This window comes from Meriones unguiculatus, chromosome 9 (assembly GCF_030254825.1).
Source record: "Meriones unguiculatus strain TT.TT164.6M chromosome 9, Bangor_MerUng_6.1, whole genome shotgun sequence".
NCBI lineage: Eukaryota > Metazoa > Chordata > Mammalia > Rodentia > Muridae > Meriones > Meriones unguiculatus.
This window is the reverse complement of record NC_083357.1, coordinates 66,832,596-66,852,805: the sequence shown is the minus strand read 5'-3', so window position 1 is coordinate 66,852,805 and position 20,210 is coordinate 66,832,596. Positions and strand designations below refer to the sequence as shown.

The window sequence follows — 20,210 nt, the reverse complement described above, 5'->3', positions numbered from 1 at the left end:
TCCATGTCTCCTGCGACCTGTTCAAACCCAGGTGTCTGGGCACCAGGGGCAAGAGCCCGCAGGGGCTTATGTGCGGTCTCAAAGACCAGGCCCCCCACCCCCAAGTGCTCACCTGTAACCCTCATTCTTGTGGGGGTGCGGCGGTTGTGTGTGTGTGTGTGTGTGTGTGTGTGGAACTTTTTTTTTTTTCAGGAGCGCCTTGCCCATGCGCTTCCTCAGCCCCCCTCCCACGTTTGTACAATCCTTCGAGAAACGTGTCCCTTCAACAGGTGCTTGGCAAGGGCAGAAAAGTAACTTGTGATTTTACACAGACTCCCATTGCACCCCGATCTCATCCTTTCCCCCAACATGACCCCCATCCACCTGACACGAGCGTCTGGTGTCCACTGGGCTTTTGCCTTTTTGGATTAATAAGTTGTTTTGGGGGGGGGCAACGGAACTGTTTAATGACCCCTTGTCCCACCGTCCCCACCTTACCCCCAGCATTTGATGGTTATGTCTGTATGCCAACTGCAGGTTCACACACTGGGATAAGGCATAGATGAAAGTAGATCAGGTCTCTGCCGTGGGGAAAGATCCATGAGGCTTCAGGGTGGGCAGGGAGTGTAAGCAAGTACAGGCGATTTGGTGGTAAGGAATATGGGTAAAGATAAATTAGGAAGCCGGGGGTGGGGGTGAAGAGTGGTGAGGCCTGTATCGGCAGCTACTCTCCGATCCTTGCGTTTAGAGGTATGGCTTGGTCTGCCGGCTTACCTAGCAAAGCACTGAGTTCTAATATATGGGTCAGAGTTTTAGTCCGGTTACGTCCTGGCTCCCTAGATGCTCTGAAAAATTCCACAGGAATGGGATCTTTGTTTTGTTTAAATCTCATCAGGGGCTAGTGGGATGGCCCATCAGGTGGGAATGCTGCTCTAAAGCCAACGACCTGAATTTGATCTTGTGCCTGAACTGACACTGACACTGGCTCCATGCTTGTGCCATAGCACAGGTGCATCCATAAGTGTGCACACACGCACACACACACACACACACACACACACACGCACACACACGCAGACACCACACAGAAGCACATTAGGGACAGTCAGACCCTGGAAGCATTGCCCCTTGGTCCCTGCCCCAGATGGCCTGAGGGGGGAAAAATTTCTGACAGTGTTATGAGGACAGGATCATGTTCATGGTGTGTGTGTCTGTGTGTGTCTGTGTCTGTGTGTGTGTGTGTGTGTGTGTGTGTGTGTGTGTGTGTGTGTAGGGAGGCGGTTGGGGTATAATGAGTCAGCAGCAGATCAATAGTGATGGTGGCTTTGGATGCCCCAGCCCCAAATCTTGGGATAACACTTTCCTCTTGCACAATTGTACCCTTTTTTTTTTTTTTTTTTTTTTTTTTTTTTGAGGTAAGGGAGAAGGTGGAGAAGCTTTGTCTAGACCCCAAATGAAAGAAAAAGTGGTCATGATGGAAACTCAAACAAATTCTTCCTCATTGCCCTACTTCCCTCCCGTGGTCACACTTCCGGCTGCCACCACAGGGTATTTTAGGCTCAAAAACAAAGCATCAGATCTATTTGAGCAACTTTTGTTCCATCGGAGTAGAAGCCCAGGGGCTTGTGGCCGCCCTGGGCTAGGCCACTTCCCCAGGGAACTGACGCGTTTCCCCTTCGCTGCCAAGGTCCAATTTAGCAACTCAGTCTGGCCGATTTTGGTTTCTCCTTTCCCTGGCTGGGCAGCACACAGGCAAGGGGCCAGAGGTAGGGCTGCGAGGAGGATAGGCATGAGTCTGGACGCCTTCCTCATGAACTTTGAGGGAAGGCCTGGTTCCTGTCTGCTAGCACCTCCCCCATCCCCTACCTTCTCCAATCACACACAAGAAACCTCCACTGCAGTCGTCAAAACTCCCCTTGAAGTGGCAGATTGCAAAGTGAGATTTGTGGTTAGGTCAAGTCTGGTCCTACAGAGGCTTTTTTTCTGCGTTAGTGGTGGGCTGGTGTGTGATCCGGCTGTGAGTGAGAGTGTGAGGGCCAACAACATAATCACAAATGCAACTTGTCTAGGATGTCTAGAAAGAGGTTGAGCCCATACCCCTTAGTGTCTATCGGGTGTGTGCATCACGTGATTTTTGTGAGGGCCGATGTGTTGACAGCGCTCACGTGCAGGTAGCGTATGGTACAGGTGTGTGTGTGTGTGTGTGTGTGTGTGTGTGTGTGCGTGTGAATGTGAACACTTGTGCTTGGATATGTGTGGATGGGCAAGGGCATGGCTGGCAAGAAGACACTCAAGTCCCTGACATCTATGGCCGGTGTCCACGTGGGCAAAGCTTAGGCTGCAGAGCATTGGTTCTCAACCTGTGGGTTGCGTATCAGATATGTTGTATTAGGATTCATAACCAGCATGCATGCCCTTCTCCTCTTAGGAGCCTGTCTTCTGACTGCGCTCTTCTGAGGCTCAGCTCTGATGGGCATCATACTCACACAACTGGGCTAGGGCAGTGACTTGGCCATCCATAAGTCAATGGTCTGAATGCATATATGCAAGACTGTCTCTGCTTCTGTGGGTCCCGGGAAGCAGAGAGTGCGCAGGCTCTGGGCTGCTACTCAGACCCTACAGGAAGTATGCTTTACCTGCTTTCATCATGAGACTGGACTCAAAAGTGGGAACCCAGGGCCGCCGAGTCCCTTTCTGACAGATTCTGTTTCTTTCCTTTTAACCCATTGCTCCTGACTCGGGATTTTCATTTATGAGTCTGTGTGTTGCTTTGGGTCCCTCTGCTTGAGTTTTGTCTGGCTTGATTCAATAGATACTGCCTGTGGGAAATCTCAGACTCATCAGCTCCCTACGTCTGTAAACTCATCTTTAACCCAAGCGCCCTTACTAGGATTTTCCGGCTTCTGCAGCTGAATGCGCTTGGCATTGCTTAATCATGAAAATGCTCATTCTGCTCTGTGTGGTGCTTTCTCTCCTGCTTTCTGAAATAACCATACAGAATTGTAGAACATGGAGGTGGAACGGAACTTATAGAACGAAGTATTTCATAGATGAACAAACTGACTTGCCTGGCAAAGAGAGGAGTTAATGGCAGAAATGGACTGCCCACCAACAGCTTTTTTTTTTTTTTTTTTTTTTTTTTTAAGAAGGGGAGATATGAGCCGAGGGCATGTCTGTGAGTGTGTATGCTGTGTGTGTGTGTGTGTGTACAGACACATCTTAGCAGTTACTGGGGGCAGAGGCAAAAGTTAACTACCAGGAGGAGGAAATGTGCTCTGGAGTCATCTCAGTTGCCCTTAGGCTGGCTAAGACAGTGGGGTAAGGTCCTAGAGGTGGCTGGCTCTGCACTCCATCCCTGCAAAGTAAGAACAGACACCTGGAGAGGCTGTTGGGGTGTGTGTGTGTGTGTGTGCTGAGTGAAGGGTCTTTGTCTTTACAGGGAAATGCTTGCTAGTTGCTAAGGAACTGGATGTCTTTCCTGATCCAAGAATCCCAATGTTTTGCTCAGTTTGGGAGGGGGATCTTGGGCTGGGGCTCGAGACACCCTAGCTAGTTGGCCCTCTCCCTGGGCTAGTAAGGTTCTGATGGGTCTGGTAGAAAGGATACTCATCTGGAGGAGGTGGCTCCTAAGCCTGAGCTTCGTTGCTTGTCTCAGCTGAGCTGGGGAGAACAGGTGAGGTGGAGGCAGGGAAGGAGGGGGAAACGTGTGTAACAGACTGCCTGTCAGCACCGTGCTCGAGTACCCGTGCTGCCATCTCTTCTCATTGTTGTAAGCCTTCCTAGAAGGAAGACATCTACCCACCCCCCCTTCCATGATACTCTTTATTGCATTTGAAACACAGGTCTGAAACAGTTAAGATGCTCCAGGTTACTAGGTTGTCAAGTGGCAGAAGTCTAGGTGAATTTAGGCCTTTAGAAGGGAAACTGTGCCTTTTTTATACTCCCTGGCTGCTTAGCCCTAATACCCAGATATACCACCACCACCACCATTGTCATCACCGCCATCAGCAACACTATCCACCACTGCCACCACCACCACCACCACCGCCATCAGCAACACCTTCACTGCCATCACCATCATTACCACCATTCTGAGTCCTCTTGAGGTAGCTTTCCCTCCTTTTCCACCTCTGTACCTTTTCTAGGAGTAGCTATCACATAGGTGTGTGTGGGAAGACAGAAGGGAGATTCAGTTATGTGAAGGTGAAGTCGTGGAATAGCCTTTGACAAGGAGGGAGCGGTGATAATGGTCTCTGGACTGGCCTAGCCTGTTTGCCTTTAGTGCTCGGAGGCTCTAGCCTTCTCCACAAAGGTCCAAGGATGGCTGAAACCTTAAACTATTATGGTACTTAGCAGCCTTTCTCCTTTGGCTCAGCCAAGCTCCTGAGTGAATAAAAATCCTGGCCTTTATTTTATATTGCCCAGAGAGTAAAATTAAGAGTGCTGTTACCCTCTGAATATTATGCCGAGAGGCTTTGGTATGATGTTCTGCCGTTGCCTTTTATGAATCAGAGAGCAGGGACTCTGTTTCCTCCATCTACGAAATGAGCACGCGACTCCCCGCGTCGTTAGGCTGTTGTGGCGACTGGACGAGAGAACAAGCATGAAGACCTGAGTAGGTTACGAATCAGGGTTGCGCGTAAAACATTTGGTGCGGTGCACGGTGTGCGGAGAGTGTTCGGTAAGTGACATCTGACGACGACGACGATGATTTAAAAAAAAAAAAGTCATTTCTCCTCAGTGTGTAAAGGATCACAGTACATCCCCTTATGTATTTATTGGCCATTTACACGCCTTCGTTTTTATCCTGGAGCAGCTGATGGAAAGAGGTGTGAGGCCCACAGAATTCTGCAGGTAAAAGGTTGAGTCAAGCGTGGTGGCGCACACCAGGGATCCCAGCACTCTGGGAGGCGGAGGCAGACAGCTCTCTGTGAGTTTGAGGGCAGCCTGGCTTACAAAGAGAGTCCAGAATAGCCAGGCTACACAGAGGAACGCTGTCTTGAAACAACAATAAACAAACAAAGAAAAAAGCTGAGTTGAGAGGGGTGCCCCCCCCCCCCCGCAGTCACTTTTGTGGACTTCAGGCTTCCCCGTTACCCCAGTCAGACTTTCCACTGTGATTCTGGCAGGGCTGGCTTCAGCCTAGGGCCTGGGCCAGCTGCTTTCTTTTTCACTTTTTAGGACCTGAAGAGTGGAGGTCCTTCATGAGGCTGAACTCAAAACCTCAAACTCTAGGGCAAAAGAAGGGACGGGTGAAGAAAAGGGAAAGAAAGCAAGCTGATAATTTCCTCGAAGGATAAACATCCGATTTTTTTTCCTTACCCCAAAATAAACATGTTAGCCACAAGGAATTAAAAGCAGAAGAGGGAGGATGTCTCAATTTGGGGTTGTTCTAGCAAGCTGACCTTCTATTTATTCTAGTCTTGGGCACCAATTGGAGCTGCCAATTACGCTCTGCATCTGGCATGGTAAGGGTTATGGATAGAAAGTTCCAGGGAACGTGGAACCTAAAAAGTCCCTTTTGTGGCTGTCTTCCATGACACTGCAAATGGAAACTTCCTTTTGTTTCTTATTTTAGCTCTGCTCACAGACTTGCCTGGTAGGGTAGAGGGAGCAGGAGGTTCCTTTTGCCTTGGGCTGGCATCATAATGTGCTCCTGGGACATAAACATTTGTTCCTATTCTTTTGGGTGGGGGCGGGGTCTGAACCGAGCAATGGAATGGGGCAGAATCCAATACTGGCCTCCCGAGCCACAGACTCAGTAGCCCACCTCACTGCATTCCTTAGCTTCAATCCTGAAAATTAACTAACGGGTTAAGAGTGTGTTCCACAGGGTGAAGGGTAAGCTGGGGCCCCTCTACCTTGTAGCTATCATGGGGTCTGCCTCTGAGAAGGTGGGAACAGCATGCTCAGCTCCGTTGATGAGAGGCTACTTCTCATCACAGATCCCTTTGGTCTGGGGATCTCGAAGCACGCTGTCACCAGTGCTGCGGTGTCTCGGCCACAGCCTCCAGGTCTTAGTAAATCTTGGAGGGAACCTGATCTAGAGGATCTTGAGGGGGGTAGAAAGGACTAGGGTAGGGGTAAAACAGCTGAGGAGCTATGGTTCATGCTGCACACGAAAGTAGCAATCTATCATTCCATGATTTCCTATTTTTTTTTTTTGTATGGATTCAATGAAAAACTATAACATGGTTATGAGGGCTGGCCTGGCCTTTGCCAACATATACAGCCAATATCTTGCTTTTCTCTCCATTAATTAATTAATTAATTTACTTTACACCCCAATTGGAACTTCCTCTCCACCATCACCTCCCAGTTCCTCCCTTTCAACTCTCCTCTCTTTCCCCCATGTCCCCCTCCCCAAATATCTTTCTTGCGTGCTTCATTCCAGTTACTTTATGGGGCTTTCATTTTCTGGAGGAGGCCACATATGTTCCTGCCAGCAGCTTGGTGACACTCTAAGAAACTCTTTGCCGCTACCTCTAGCCACTGAATTAATCCCTACACCACATTCCAGCCACAACTTTAAATACCACATCTTCCAAGGGGCCTTGCCTCTTCCACTCCTGCCAAAAACCGGGGCCCCCTTTACAGCCTCATAACGCTTACTGTAGTTTGTTAGAACTTGATTGTGACTATCAGATGATTAACGCCCTCACCCAGAACTGTTAACCTCCACCAAACTGGTACCTCTCTCTGTCTTCCCTGGGTCTAGTATGGAACAGGTGCCAGCCGAAGTCACTGAGTAAGGGTTGTTAGCCAAGAACCTTGGAGATGGAAAGGGCCGTGGTCAAAATTCCAGTTTTCATTACTGTTGATTCCTTCTTCATTGCCGTAGCTGGGGAGGTGGGGCTTTAGGGTGGATGAATGATTTGGCAACTTGGGCCCTGGGCCCTGGTCTCCAGTTGTCTATCTAGCTCTCAGCCTGCCATGCTTACATTTGTATGAAATCCTCAGATCCAGGGTAGACACCAGTCTAGACTTCCTTGTTGGTTTTCTTTCCTTCTCTCCTTCTTTTCCTCTTTCTTCTTCTTTTTCTTCCTCCCCCTCCTTCTGTGTCTGTGTGTTTGTGTAGATGTGTTTGCACACACACATGTGTTTGTGCATGAACGTGACATCAGAGGAAAACCTCAAGCATCGTTGTTCCTCAGGCACATTCAACATTTTGTTTAAGACAGAGTCTCTCCTCCCACCCGCACCCCCTATCATTTTCCCAAAACAGGGTTCTTCTGTGGAGCCCTGGCTGCTCTGCAACTCACTCTAGACCAGGCTGGCCTTGAATTCAGAGATCTGCCTGTCTCTGCTTTGATTAAAGGCATGTGCCCCCACTGCCTGGCTAAGACAGAGTCTCTTATTGGCTCAGATATTGGCAAAGTAGCCAAGGCTATTGGCCTTCGAGCTTTGGGATCGCTTTTGCTTGCCTCTGATTATCGTGTTCCTATCAGTGGACTTTTTTTCATGGGTTCTGGACATCTTAGCTCAGTTCCTAATACTTGCAAGTCAAGTTCTTTATTGCCTGAGGCAATTCCCCAGCCCTTCCCTATCGATTTTCAGAGGAATGCAGGTTAGAAAGCAAACTGCTAAGCCCTGGGTGACTATTTTCTTAAAAATTAATTATTTATTTAAAAAAATTGGAAGATGCCAAGGGGAGGTTCTGTCCCCAGGCTATCTGTAGTGGATTATATGACATGGACACACACCTGGAAGGTAAAGTTTGCAGCTCAGTGAACAGTTATCTTCTACCTTGTCATCAGTTATCTTCTGTGTCATCCCCGTCATCCCTTTGAACTTTATTAAAGTTGGGTATTTCCCCATCAAACTCCGTCATGTATTGGGTGCTTGCCTCAAGAATGCTCAGATTGTGATCCGCCAGAAATTTGTCTAGGTTCCAAGCACCTAGAAAGACAGACAGACCACAGAGAAACAGTAAGAGATAACCGATGGCCTGAGCTGACCTGACAGGGGCAGGTGAGCTCTGAATAGATAGAGTCGCCTTTGGTTGTCAGGTGAGGCAGGACATGCTGCACGGGGAGAAGGAAGTGTCATCAGCTGGGTGTCGACTCTTCCCATTCCCTCTTCTCTTCAGAGTTCTGACGGAGGGTACGTCTCATCAGACCTGCTTGCCCTAGCTGTTGGGGCTGAAACTGGCTGAAATCTACTGGTTTTCTTACAATTTTTTGTCCCCCCAGGGCTCCAATCACCCCATAAAACACAGCTCCTCCTTGAGGTGAAGGGGAAGAGGGTTGCGCTTAGATCCTCAATGGGTATCAAAAATGGGAGACATCTCCCCTGCCTGGTGCTGGAGAATCGTATTCAGTGCCTAGGACAGATGGGTGTCTTCTCAGGGACAGACAATCCAACATGGACTTTATGTGATGAAAGTGGACGGACGGGTCTTGTGACAGGAAAGTGAGTGTGTACAGGCCTGGGCACTGGAGAAAGTTGAAGGAAGTATTTGGATATATATGCCCTTATTCCTTTCTCAGATCCTGAGCTTTGGGTATCCTGGGTAGAGGGTTGCCAGGAAAATTCAGGAAGCACTGGTAGGTTTGGATTTCAGATAACGAGTAATTTGCTGTATATCTTCCCCCACCTACTTCGTGGAGTATACGTACGCTAATTTTTTTCTTTTCCTGTTTATGTGGATAACTGCAATTCGAATGCGTCCTGAAGTGTTTTATTCTTTTAGGGGTGGCTGTGGCTAACTCTAGCAATCTTCCTTGGGTGGGAAAACACCTGAGGAAGGCCTTGCCCGTAACACAGAGAGGCAGTGGCCAATATGCCATGGTTTGTGGGGACCAGTCATCGATGGGATCCGGATGCAGGAGTGCCAATGACATGAGGTTGTCTCTGCAGAGCCTCGCCTTAGGGTCATAGGCCCCTGATGTCCCCCCTCCCCCGTTATATCCACTGTATCCACAACTGCTTGTACAATGAGGATGAGATCACCTCCCCACCAGGTAAGTACCAGACAATTTTTTTTTTTTTCATACCAGCTCCCAAAGCTGTAATGGTGAGAGTGGAAACAATGAAAGGAAGGGCGACAGCACACCGTTGCAGGGTTTCCTAGGAGCCATCGGTTCTCACGGGAGCGCTATGTACATTCCTTCATGTCTCTTCTAATGTGGAGGACTGTGGTTATTTCGGCTCACAGACGGGATGAGGGTGGTGGGGTGCAGGATGGGGTACAGGGATGGGGATACAAGGCAGCTCAGTGAACAGTTTTCAAGGTTCCCTCAACCCTGTCTGACTCAGTTTCTGAGCGCTTGACTCTGCCTCAAGGGCTGTGGTTGGTAGAGCTTATGCAACTGTCTTGGGAAGGTGGCTGAGGTGCTCCCGGCTTGGCCTGTAGGTAGGTGCCTAGTACACTGGGCAATTCCACGGTGTGTTACCCTTCTTTTGTGTACATTGTGCCTGGCTAGAAACCCTGTACTCAAGGGGCCCAGCTGGCTGGAAAGAAATCTTGTTTATCTGACCCTTGGAAAGCACCTGTTGGTGAATCCTCTGTATGCACGTGCTTGCATGCCTTCACCCCCACCCATGATTGTGTGTGTGTGTGTCCCCGAGATGGGATCTTGGGTGAAGCGGTGTGTGGCAGGTATAAAGGCACAAGGAGGCTTTCTCCTTTCCTCACTGAGTATGACAGGAAGGAGCCTGGGTGGCAATGAGGGAATTGAAACTCAGTCACGAGATCAGAGCAAGCTGGTGGGAAGAAATCCCCTATGTCCCGAGAGAGAGGCCTGGCTCCCTCGTGCAGAGCTGGCCACCCCCAACCCAGCAGCTGTCTTTTGTGTGAGATCGCAGTGTCCTGAGGTACTCAGGCTTCTTCCAGCTACAGTTCCAGCAACCCCGTGGTTTTCAGCAACTTGGGCAGCAGCTCCACGAAGCCAGGGATCTGGGCTGGCCTGTCTCCTGCTGCCTCTTCCTTTTGGCTCAGCAGGGATCCCTTACACACCCCCACTTGTTTCCTGCCGCAGAAGGCGGGAGGAACTGACCCAGAGTAAGCTCCAGAAGGAAGAGGGGTGGTGGTGAGTCAGGCCCTCAGGGGCATGTGGGGAGAAATGGAGAGCTGTGGCTTCTGTGGTCACTGCTAGAAGGAAAGCCCCTTCCTGTATGGCACTGCTCTGTCTCTGTGTTGCAGGAAGAGGGTAGGACCACTGCCCTGGTAGCCATGAGGATTCTTCTTGGGACAGGACAGGTGGGTGAATGTGCTTGTTAGAGGCAGCTAGGAGAAGGCGGCTCTCTGGTGTTTATACCCCGGGGGAGCAACACAGAGGCTGGTGATCCTTCATCAGGGCCACACACATCAGCTTGGTCTCCACACAACCCTAGGGGCACCCCTTTCATCCTACAGAAGCAGCCTTGGCAGCCTAGCCAAATGGCCACGGTTCCTGCTAAGGGCTGGTGAAGAAGAAGTTGACCAAGGTGCTGATGTCAGCTTGGTGGTGGAAGGGAGCAAGGGGAGCATGAGGAGCACTGTCTAAAAGCCTGGAAGAAATTGAGCCACATGGTATGCCTGACTTCTCCCTAGGCACCGGGAGTATGAAAGATGAAGGACCCTCTTCAGCATCCAGGGGAGCGACTACTTCCCTGAGGCTCACTCCTAGGGAATTCCATGGCTAGCAGATTTGGAATGGCCTTGGTGGTAGATGTTCCTGGTCACTTTCTCCATTCTAGGTCCTGAGTCCATGGGGCAGGCTTTTGGAATTTGGAAGCGGCAGCCATGCGTGTACATGCCATGTACAGGCCTCAGGGGAATGAGATGGACAGCTCCTTCCTTAGAATATGTGCGTATGAGCTGAGTAGATCTCTGCGCTTGCCTCATTTATGGAACATTGGCAGGACCTCCCTGGGCCTCTCTTAGGCATAGGCAGTGGTAGCTGCTTTATCTAGCTTCAGTGACCTTTGTGAGTTTCTTATATTATCTAATTAACATTGGAAGAAAACGAAACCAGTCTTGGTCAGGGAGGCCGTGTCTAGTAGCACAGCTTCGTAGCTGGCTGTGGACTGATGCTCCCAGACCCTTCTTCATCCTGCAAGCCTACTTCCAGATTTCCAGCCAGCAGAGGTCCGTGCCACCTGCTTCTACTCTGGTGAAAGATAGTTTTCATCTGATTTCCCATTTGGTCCTTTCATCTTAGGGATGTGGGGTTGGAAGGCTAAGGGAGGCAAAAAGAGATAAGGTGGAGGTTCAGGTAAAGTGGAGAGGAAAAAAAAAACAAACAAAAAAACCAGGTTCTTAGCTATTGGCTCTGGACTTCTGCCTGAGGCAGTTCAGATAGGCACTCTGGGTCTTAGCTGCCTGAGCCCCAAGGCAAGTATCTAACCGAGGTGTTCAGCCTCTTCCCTGGCCTTGACCTTGCTCTACTCTCGAGTTTGGGAGAGCAGGGGATGGTGGCTCTGAAGAAAACTGCACAAAGTCAAGTCCAACCTAATAACCACCGCATGGAGAGGCCGGCTCAGGTCTGTAATTTGTTTGGCTCGCCAGGGCTGGACGCAGTGATGGAAGTGCTGATGCCTTTCCGTGGAGATTAATGATGTCCTGGCGGTGGTAGGCGGGAGGCCTGGGCCTTTTATTTTTTGTGCCATTAAATGACATCCAGAGACTTTCACTCAGGAACTGAAAAGCCCTCATTCCATCACATCCAATTACTTCTGGGGAGTATTTGCTGAGTGGCTGATCCTGCTGGCTCGAGAGGCTTTGGGACAGAGGGACCACTGGGACCTGGGACTTCGGTCCACATGGGCAGGAGGGAGGCTGGGCAGGCCTGTGGTGGTGAGGAGATGTCTCTGTCCTCTGTAGAAGAGGACCCAGGAAAGGTGGGGAGTATGAGGGGGTTTCTAATTGTTCAGCCAGAGGAGACGGGGTGGGGGATGGGCTCTTTTAGTCTTGTAGCTGAGGGCCCTGATGGAGAAGGGAGGGAGAGAGGAAGGAATTCAGGGGCCAGCTTAGCCCCCACCAGTTCCTATATTTGGCAGTAGCAGTGGCTGGCTACAACTTGGGAGTTATCTGTGGGTTCTCCACGATGTACTGGTCCTCTTGCTTTGAATGGTTGATGGTCAGCCTGGCTGGGACACATTTCTCTGAGAGGCCTACCTTCAGCCTACAGAAATTTCAGGTAGTTCCTGGAGAGGGTACCTGGCTGTGTGATTGCCTAGGATGCTCCCAGCTGGGCGCCTGCCAGAAACCCAGAGGTACCAAGTTCTGCCAGGTGGGTGGGACCCTACAGAGGCAAGAGAGAGCTGTCTGCCACACAAGCCCACCGTGAGTTGTGATCAGGGGCTAGGCCCTGAGGGATTCTGGGGCCAGGCCAGGTAATCCGCTGTGGGAGGTCATGGAGGGTTGGGCTGAGTTGTTTTGCAGTGGGCCGTGTGTGTGTGTGTGTGTGTGTGTGTGTGTGTGTGTGTGTGTGTATTTGTGCCTGTGTCTGTCTCTGTGTATGTGCTGCAGGGCGGTAGTTTGGGGGTGGGGCTGTCCTTTAGAAACGACCTCCTTTCTTCTTGAACCTCTTTCCTTCATATGCCCTGACTTTCTCTGAGCTTTAGCTTTTGCCTAAAGGCCTATGGGGTCCCTCCTAGCCTTGTTCCTTAATGTCTCCAATGCTTTTGCTTTCGGGGCTCTGTTGCCTTCATGCCTGTGGTCCCACAATAGCCCTGTCTTACTCAGGCAGAGAGCCCTGTGGCTGTTCAGAACCATAAGCAAGACTTAGAAGCCATTGTATGGCAGGCCCATGCCTGCTCCTCCTCTTCAACCCTGGAATCCAGATGTCTGTGTACTGGGGAGCACTTTACAGCTACCTAGCTTCAGACCCTAACAGTCCCTGCTTGCTGTTTCCATCCCGTTTTGCAACAAGTAAACTTTACCACTGAAGGTCCCTGAGGTGGTGACCATCAGAGTGGCCCCGTCTTGGACTTGTGGTCTCTGAGTGGTTTCCTGGAGCAAGTGGTGGCATGCCATTTGTCATCTCAGAGGACACAGATTATGGAGAACCCACGATACTCCACAAATCCCAGCCAGCCATTGCTACTCCCAAATGACCGCCAATGACCTCCTACTCTATTCCGTTCCTTCTTCTCCCTCCCACCCCTTACCCCCGGCACCACCACCACACGAACAGGAGGGACATGAGACTGGTTTGCGACAATTGAGGGCCAGTGGCTTAGATGCAGCATAGTGTAGACTATAGCTCTCTAGGAGTTTGAGACTTAGTCAAAGACAAGAAGGGAGCACTGCATAAGATGATCACTCAGGCTCAAGACAAGATATGGTTGCTTCCCACACCAGAGCCCTGAAATCTGCTGGGCTGGAGGAGAGAGGCAAGTGTTGAATGTGTTGGTGCCAATGTCAGGAGCCCTTTGTCGGGAGAAGGTCGGTCTGATTTGATTCATTATGTTCTGCTTTGGTTTATTACGGGCTTAATTTTTTTTTCCCAGTCATCCAGGGGATGTCAGTCTCTGTTCTGCCTCGTGACAAGGTGGGGCAAAGGAAAACGTCATGGAGCAGCTGACAGAGAGGCTGCCCCACTGGTCTGGAGTTGGATAGGGAGGACGTGGCCATAGAGATTGTCATTCGGGAGCATTAGTAGTCGTAGAGGCGGCTGCCTCTTCAGATGTTGAAGGGTGTTGATGTGGCGTGTATGTGAACGTGGTGGCGTGAGAACATGCCGATCTGTGTGTAAATGGTTACACACATTCTCTCTCTCTCTCTCAATGACTGAGGCCAAAGTAGGCTGGGTGCAATGACATGATAAAAGGAAGGACTTGCTCTGCTCTCAAGGAACCTCTGGTGTCATGATGGAAGCAGGGTGGATGTGCGTGGAGTATTCTTTGCTAACAGCGGAGAGACCCACGCAGATGCCCAGCAGAACATCAGGAGGGCTGGCACAATGATGGGGACACTGATGGGAGAGTGTAGGGCAGGGCTGAGCCGAGAGGGGACAGCCCTTGTTTACTGCAGAGCACACTGAGGAACAGTTCAGATTTGGGAGGGGGGAACCGCTGGTCCTTCTAGATTGTCAACACAGGGATGGGTGAATCAGTTGTTCTGGGAACATGTGAGGCTTCTGGGGATCTGTGTGTGTGCGGGGAGTGCTGCTATGGGGTCAGGTGGTTCCTCTAGAATATAGACATGAAAATGTCAAGGCCAAGGCTGCTGCTAGAAAAAAAAAAAAAAAAGGTGTAGGGAATCTGAGAGTCCACAGATTAGCTGAGGCTATGTCTTGGCCTTCAAGATTTTGTGCATGTGTGCACGAAGTTGATGTGTGTAGAGTGAAAGTGCAGTCCGTCCTAGGCCAGAACGGACACTAGCTCCTAGTCTGGGCAAAGCATAGCCCTTGGGATGATGTCAGTGAACCACGACCTACCCTTGCCAGAGGTAGTGGCTTCAGGGGTCCTAATGATAGGTTTGGATACTTTCTCCGATGTAATCTGTGTGTTCCAGTTCTCAGGCGACACCAGGTGACACCCCCGTCCGAGGGAACAGAGACTTGCAGCAGTTCTCTTTTGTCCTGTCAGCGCTGGGAAGGATGTTGTGCACAACTTAGCATGGAACACTGTCCCAGGGTTGCAGAGGGCATTGCGCAGTCAGGACAAGAGAGAAAGCGGCTGTGGCACGGGAGTGGAATCATGACGCCACAGGTCTTCCTAGCTAGATCGGGGTAGCTCGAACCCCTCAAGGTCCTCCCTGTAGAAACCCCCACTTAGAAATGTCTGGGGCTGGCCCCTTCAGTCGAGCCTTATTGTCGCTCTCATTCACATAGCAGAACTCAGGAAGGAAGAGCACAGGAAGTAAACGTAGGAGCATATCAGTTCCAGGTCATTCCAGTGTAAAAGAATTCATTACATTTTGATGAGACAGAGGTCAAGGTGCAGGGGTGTGAGCTGGCTTGTCCAGCGTCACACAGAGAGCTTGAATGTCAGGATGTCTTTATTCTCTGAGTACATGTGTTTGTCCTGAGTCATGGGACAGAGCAGAATCCTGAGGAGGGTTTCACCCGCTTGGCTTTGAACAATGCCACCTGCCACTCATTACCAGTCATGGCAGGTTCAATGGCGATTCATTGCTACGTTCAGCCTGCCACATACACACGTGTCCCAAAGAGGACAGGGCCCTGAGTAGGAACAGAACACGGCTGGTTTTACATATTTTTTGCTTTTCAATGTGAACTGTGCTCTGTGTCACACTGGGGACCTTTAGGTTACTTTAGTTTCAAAACTGCTTTGCAAAGGTTTCTCGTAATTGTCTCACTAATTGGCTCAGGGAGCTGTCTTTTCAGATGCCCCTTTGCCTAACTCCTGTAGCTTCACCTTTCCCCCTCAGCCTCTAGAAGCTGTCCTTGCCTGTTCGCCCTGGGGGATACAGCAACTGGTTCTAGCATACCTACATCTCTCATGGCTCTGATCCTAGGGACAGAAAACTAGATCAAGGCAAGTCCTGGGGCTTGTGTTCATTGGCAGGGCCCTATGCCCTGACCTGAGTGTTGGTTTTGCCCAGGGCTCCATGAGTTCCTAAGCACAGTAGGACAAGTGCGGAGTGTACCGGGCTCTCAACACTGAAGTTGTGCAAGGACCACAAAAGCAGTCTCTGCTTTTGCAATTGCCCTGGGTCCGTCTCTGCTGGCCTCTCACTGCCTCAGATCAGCACACTTATGGTGGCCTCCTGCCCCCTCTCTCTGATTATTCATATTGCTTGTCCCCAAAGAGCCATTTTTCACACGCTACCTTTCCCTCAAACAATCTCTACTGGCTCCTTGTGATTTACCCACACTTCTGGTGGGCCTTTGAGAATGACTGCAAATTTTCCTCTGTTCCCCATTTTCATTTTTTTTCTCTTTCTCTCTCTCCCTCCCTTCCTTCCTTCCTTCCTTCCTTCCTTCCTTCCTTCCTTCCTTCCTTCCTTCCTTCCTTCCCTTTCTCTTTTCTTTTCTTTTCTTTTCTTTTCTTTTCTTTTCTTTTCTTTTCTTTTCTTTTCTTTTCTTTTCTTTTCTTTTCTTTTGTTTTTTTCAGACAGGGTTTCTCTGTGTAGCCCTGGCTGCCCTGGAACTTGCTCTGTAGGCCAGGCTAGCCTCAAACTCACAGAGATCTACCTGCCTCTGCCTTCTGAGTCCTAGGATTAAAGGTGTGCACAACTACTGACTGGCTTGCTCCCTAGTTTCTTACTTGAAAACAAACAAACAAACAAACAAACAAACAAATAAAACTTTGTATCTCTAATCTCCACAGCCAAGAGCTCACTCTTCCACCATTCAAGAGTTCAGATCTTCTTCTGCAGGGCCCAGTCTATACTCCAGACTCCTTCATGAAGCCCTAGGGCAAGATACCTGTAGGCCTGGCTGTCAATGACCTCATCTTTCTGGAGAGGAAACTGAGGCCCGGAGAGCATTCTCACCAGCTAGAGAGTGGAAGCAAGATTTCTTCACCCCACAGCAAAGATACATCTGCTCACTACCTAGATGAAGAGGGGCTCTGTCACGGCAAGAAAGAGACCCCAGGGAGGGAAGAGATAACTCCCCAGTCCTCGTAGTACTATTGTGTCCCCAGAGTCAGGGCAACACGATTAAGGACTTAATTATAAGCTGCTCTACACTGTTATTTAATCAGTTCCAAGCTGGACTGTCGGCCCCTTGAGGGCAGGGAAAATCCTGTGGGCCCTGGGACTGTTTCCTCTTGGCACAAGGCTGTGCACATGGTAGGGCCAGAACCTTTGGCAGCAAAGAAAACTATAGGGGGCTTTTACTCTTCTCAGATATGTGCAAGGTGCTTGCGTGAGTGTGAGTATGTAAGGAATGGTGCTTCTGGTAAACATCCAAAGTGATTAATAATGGTTTTGGGTCCCATAGGTTTGTAGGTTTTCTTGCCTTGCTGTCTGTCCTAGGAGGGGATGCAGCCTCTGTCAAGTACTTAAGCCACTGTGTTTCATGGCCGTTGGGCTATGGTGATCTACCAGGAGCAGGACAAGGCAATGTCTTGGACCTACACTGTCCCCTTCCTCTCCTGCCCCCGTCACCCTTCTTTCTGGCCTCCTCTAATGCTCTCTCTCACTCCCATTCTGTCAAAAGGAAGACAGCTTCCCAGCACAAGCCCATCACTGAGTCTAAGGCAGAGTGCCTGTTCTACAAGAGTTTCATAGGATGGGTGGGCAGGAATGACGTAGAAGGCACCCCACAGCTACTGAGCCTCAGTAGCAGCCTGTGATTTTGGTACCCAGGAATCTAGGGAGACATAAAACTTGTTTTGGTCTAGTCAAGATGCATTCTTTCCCACCCCCCTTTCTTCATACTTGATGTCCAGATTTCAAAGTGTGGCCTTGGCAGAGCTGTTTAAACAGACTTGGGCTTGGCAAGGCACTGAAGGCACCTGGGAGGGGTTCATGGGTAGAACGGTGGCACCTTCTTGGCTCCAGGGGCTGAGTCTTTTGTGTCTGATGCCCTCCCCCACCCCTGCTCAGCACACATCTAAAGGGCTCCACCAGCATGCCAGTCCCTTTCTGGGCTTCAGTTCCTTACCTCTGGAGCCTCAGGCACAGGGGATGTGACAATACCTGTACTGGCTTCCCAGTGGGTGGAAGTTAGTTGGGGTCACTGGGGGAGAGGAAATGGCTGCCCACATCTGCCTTTCCACTCACCTCTGCACAGTCTGGGGCATGTGTGCTTATGTACCCTTACACCGATGCCTGTGAGTTCTGTAGGACCTTCCCTTTCCTAAACCTGGGAGGTGACAGACTGCACAGGGACCACTGTTGTCCCATTTCCCCAATGAGAAATCTAAGGCTCACACAGCGAGTTGCCTGTAGTTTGTCTGGAAAGCAATCTCATCTTGCTTCTTAGTCCCACTGGCATGATGGCTGAAGCCAAGCAGGCTAGGTTAGCCATGAGGAGGCTGTGGAAATGTGTCCTCTCCAGGGTCTGAGGAGGGGTGGGGTGCTCAGAGAAGCAGGGGCAGGGGTCGTGGCTGGGGACATCTTTGCCCCATCACTGAGATGGCAAGGCAGACCAAGCAATTAACCACCAATGAAGACAGACCAGCAGGGTGGCATTCCAGGGTACTCTTGCCCAGATTGGCCTCAATTATAGGGCACAATTACCTGCTGAGGTGTTGTAGGGTAGCTGCCTGTGCATGCCATGCAAAGTTTTGGGGGTGCTCCTTAGCTGATGTATTTACTTCTGGGAGCCCACATCTGAGGCCAACACTTCCTTCAGGATGTTCATCCCAATCATTCCCAAGAGATCCTGCCCTTCGACCCCAGCCTCCAAGGCTCATGGGTGGAAGTGGAAGTTCTGACTCCCCCCCCCCATGAGGACACATGACTTCAGTTCTGCCCCCAGAATCTACTCTTGCTTCGGTGTGAAGGTCCAGAAGGCCTTACCTCGGTTTTTGTTTTCGTTACTTGAGATGGAGACCTGCTTGTCTCCCTGACGATAGAGGCGGAACTGGTAGCGATGTAGACCCGTGGTCGGGGGTGGGGTAGGAGGCTCGTATGCTGTAAGAGAATGGCAAGAGACACCGATGGGTTTACCACCTTGCTGCCCAGGGTGGAGTTCCTGCTTACAACACCTCCTGGCTGCTCTGAAGAAAAAAAAAAAATCGCCTGTGTTTTTCCATCCCTGATGACCTTCCTAGGGTCACCCAAATGAAGTCACACCCCTTGGGTCCCTCCCTCTGCCGTTAGGGCTTAGACTTGGTGGGATCTCACTCTCTGTGACTCTATTAAAGGTGTATGTTTGGCATAGGTAGGGGTATGGGAGTGCTGGGAGTGGGGCTCCCAGGTTGGCATGAAGGGTTGAGGCCCCCAGGCCTTTCTGGGCCAGTGGATGGGTGTTGGCCATGCCCTGTTTTTGTCTTAGCCTGTCCTGATGGACTTCCTGCCTCAAGAGAAAACCCCTTTTCCCCTGTGAGTGTGTTTGGTAGTAGGTTTTAATTGATTGTTTTTTTGTTTGTTTGTTTGTTTTGTTTTGTTTTTCTTCTTCAGTATTTCTTTACGAAGTCAACCCCTAAAGAAGCCAATTTCTTGGCTGGTTTGGGAGGGTCTGAAAGTGGTTACCAGGGTGGGTGGGACTGGGTTCGAAAGGTTTGATCACAGGCACTGTGGAAGCTAGGTACTGGGAGAAGGCTCCTCTTTTTCATTTTTCCTCTTGGAAGCTGGCTTTTTTTTTTTTTTATGGGGGTAAGACAGAAGGGTGAAGAGATCCCCACCCCCTTTGCCTCATGCCTTTGCAGCAACCAACAACTGGGGATTTGGTTGGCTTGGCCTAGGCCTTCTAAGCTAGAACTGGTTCTGAGACTGCTGTGCCCCTCCCCACTTTCCTCTCCCCATTTTCCTTTCTAAGGAGGATACACAAGCTACAGCCAAGAATCTTCCCTGGGTTGGGGATAGTGCTGGTAGGCTGGGGTTGGGGGAAGGCATAATTTTAAGGATTGTAGAGGGTGGGAACACTGGTTCTTCGTGGCCATCCTCCTATCCTCTCTTAACCATGAAACAAAAGAGGGACTGATTGTCAGAAGTGTTTCTCATAGTGTACTTCTGGCCACTGGGCCACTGGCATTCCAAGAGCCAGGGGATTTCCAGACTGTTCATTTTTCCCATTGAAGATCAGATTGTGTGTGTGTGTGTGTGTGTGTGTGTGTGTGCGCGCTCTCTGAGGGAATGGAGCAGGGTGTGCCAAGAGCCTTGTGCATTTGTGTGGCTCAGGGTCTAACAAGGGAGTAGGTGAGACCGTGACAGTGCTCTGAGGTTACTTTGGAGCTTCTGAATTTAGGTAAACCAAGGGATGCCTCTCAAACACTTCTAGGGTTAAGAAAGACTTCTGAGCATGGGGCGTAAAAAGATAAAAAGACGGCCACTTCGTGTACATGGTTGTGTGCAGGACAGATATATTAGGTGGCTTCTGGCCAGCCTGGTGGGCACGGGGGAGGGGGTGGGTTACTCTTGAGGTGGGTATATTCTTCATGCCAAGGACAGGTAGCCAGACATCTCCATGGACAAGACTGAAATTAGAATTAAGGATTTAATCACAGGGGAGATGAGGACTTTACCCCTCTTATTAGAGCTTTCTTGAAGACACCCTCCATTCAAAAGCTCCAGAAGTGAATATTTGGGAGTAGGGATTGGGGACCCTACATGTTGGCTAGGTATATAATGGGCAATTTCCTCCCACCCAGGCCTTGGTAAGGTCCGGATTCAACTATTTATTTATTTATTCATTTATTTATTTATCTGTCTGTCTATCTAT

General features: G+C 50.1%; 1 protein-coding gene across 1 annotated transcript in view; it reads right to left on the bottom strand.

The window, feature by feature from the left end:
• Nucleotides 1-7,703: 7,703 nt before the first annotated feature.
• The window catches only part of Pebp4 (phosphatidylethanolamine binding protein 4), a 206,780-nt gene continuing 194,273 nt past the window's right edge, over nt 7,704-20,210 (bottom strand). The window contains exons 5-6 of the mRNA XM_021651211.2: nt 18,347-18,460; nt 7,704-7,878 (exon numbers count right to left, since the gene is read on the bottom strand). Of these exons, the coding sequence (XP_021506886.1) occupies nt 7,733-7,878; nt 18,347-18,460 (260 nt within the window). The 3' untranslated portion in view covers nt 7,704-7,732. The remainder of the gene's footprint in view (nt 7,879-18,346; nt 18,461-20,210) is intronic.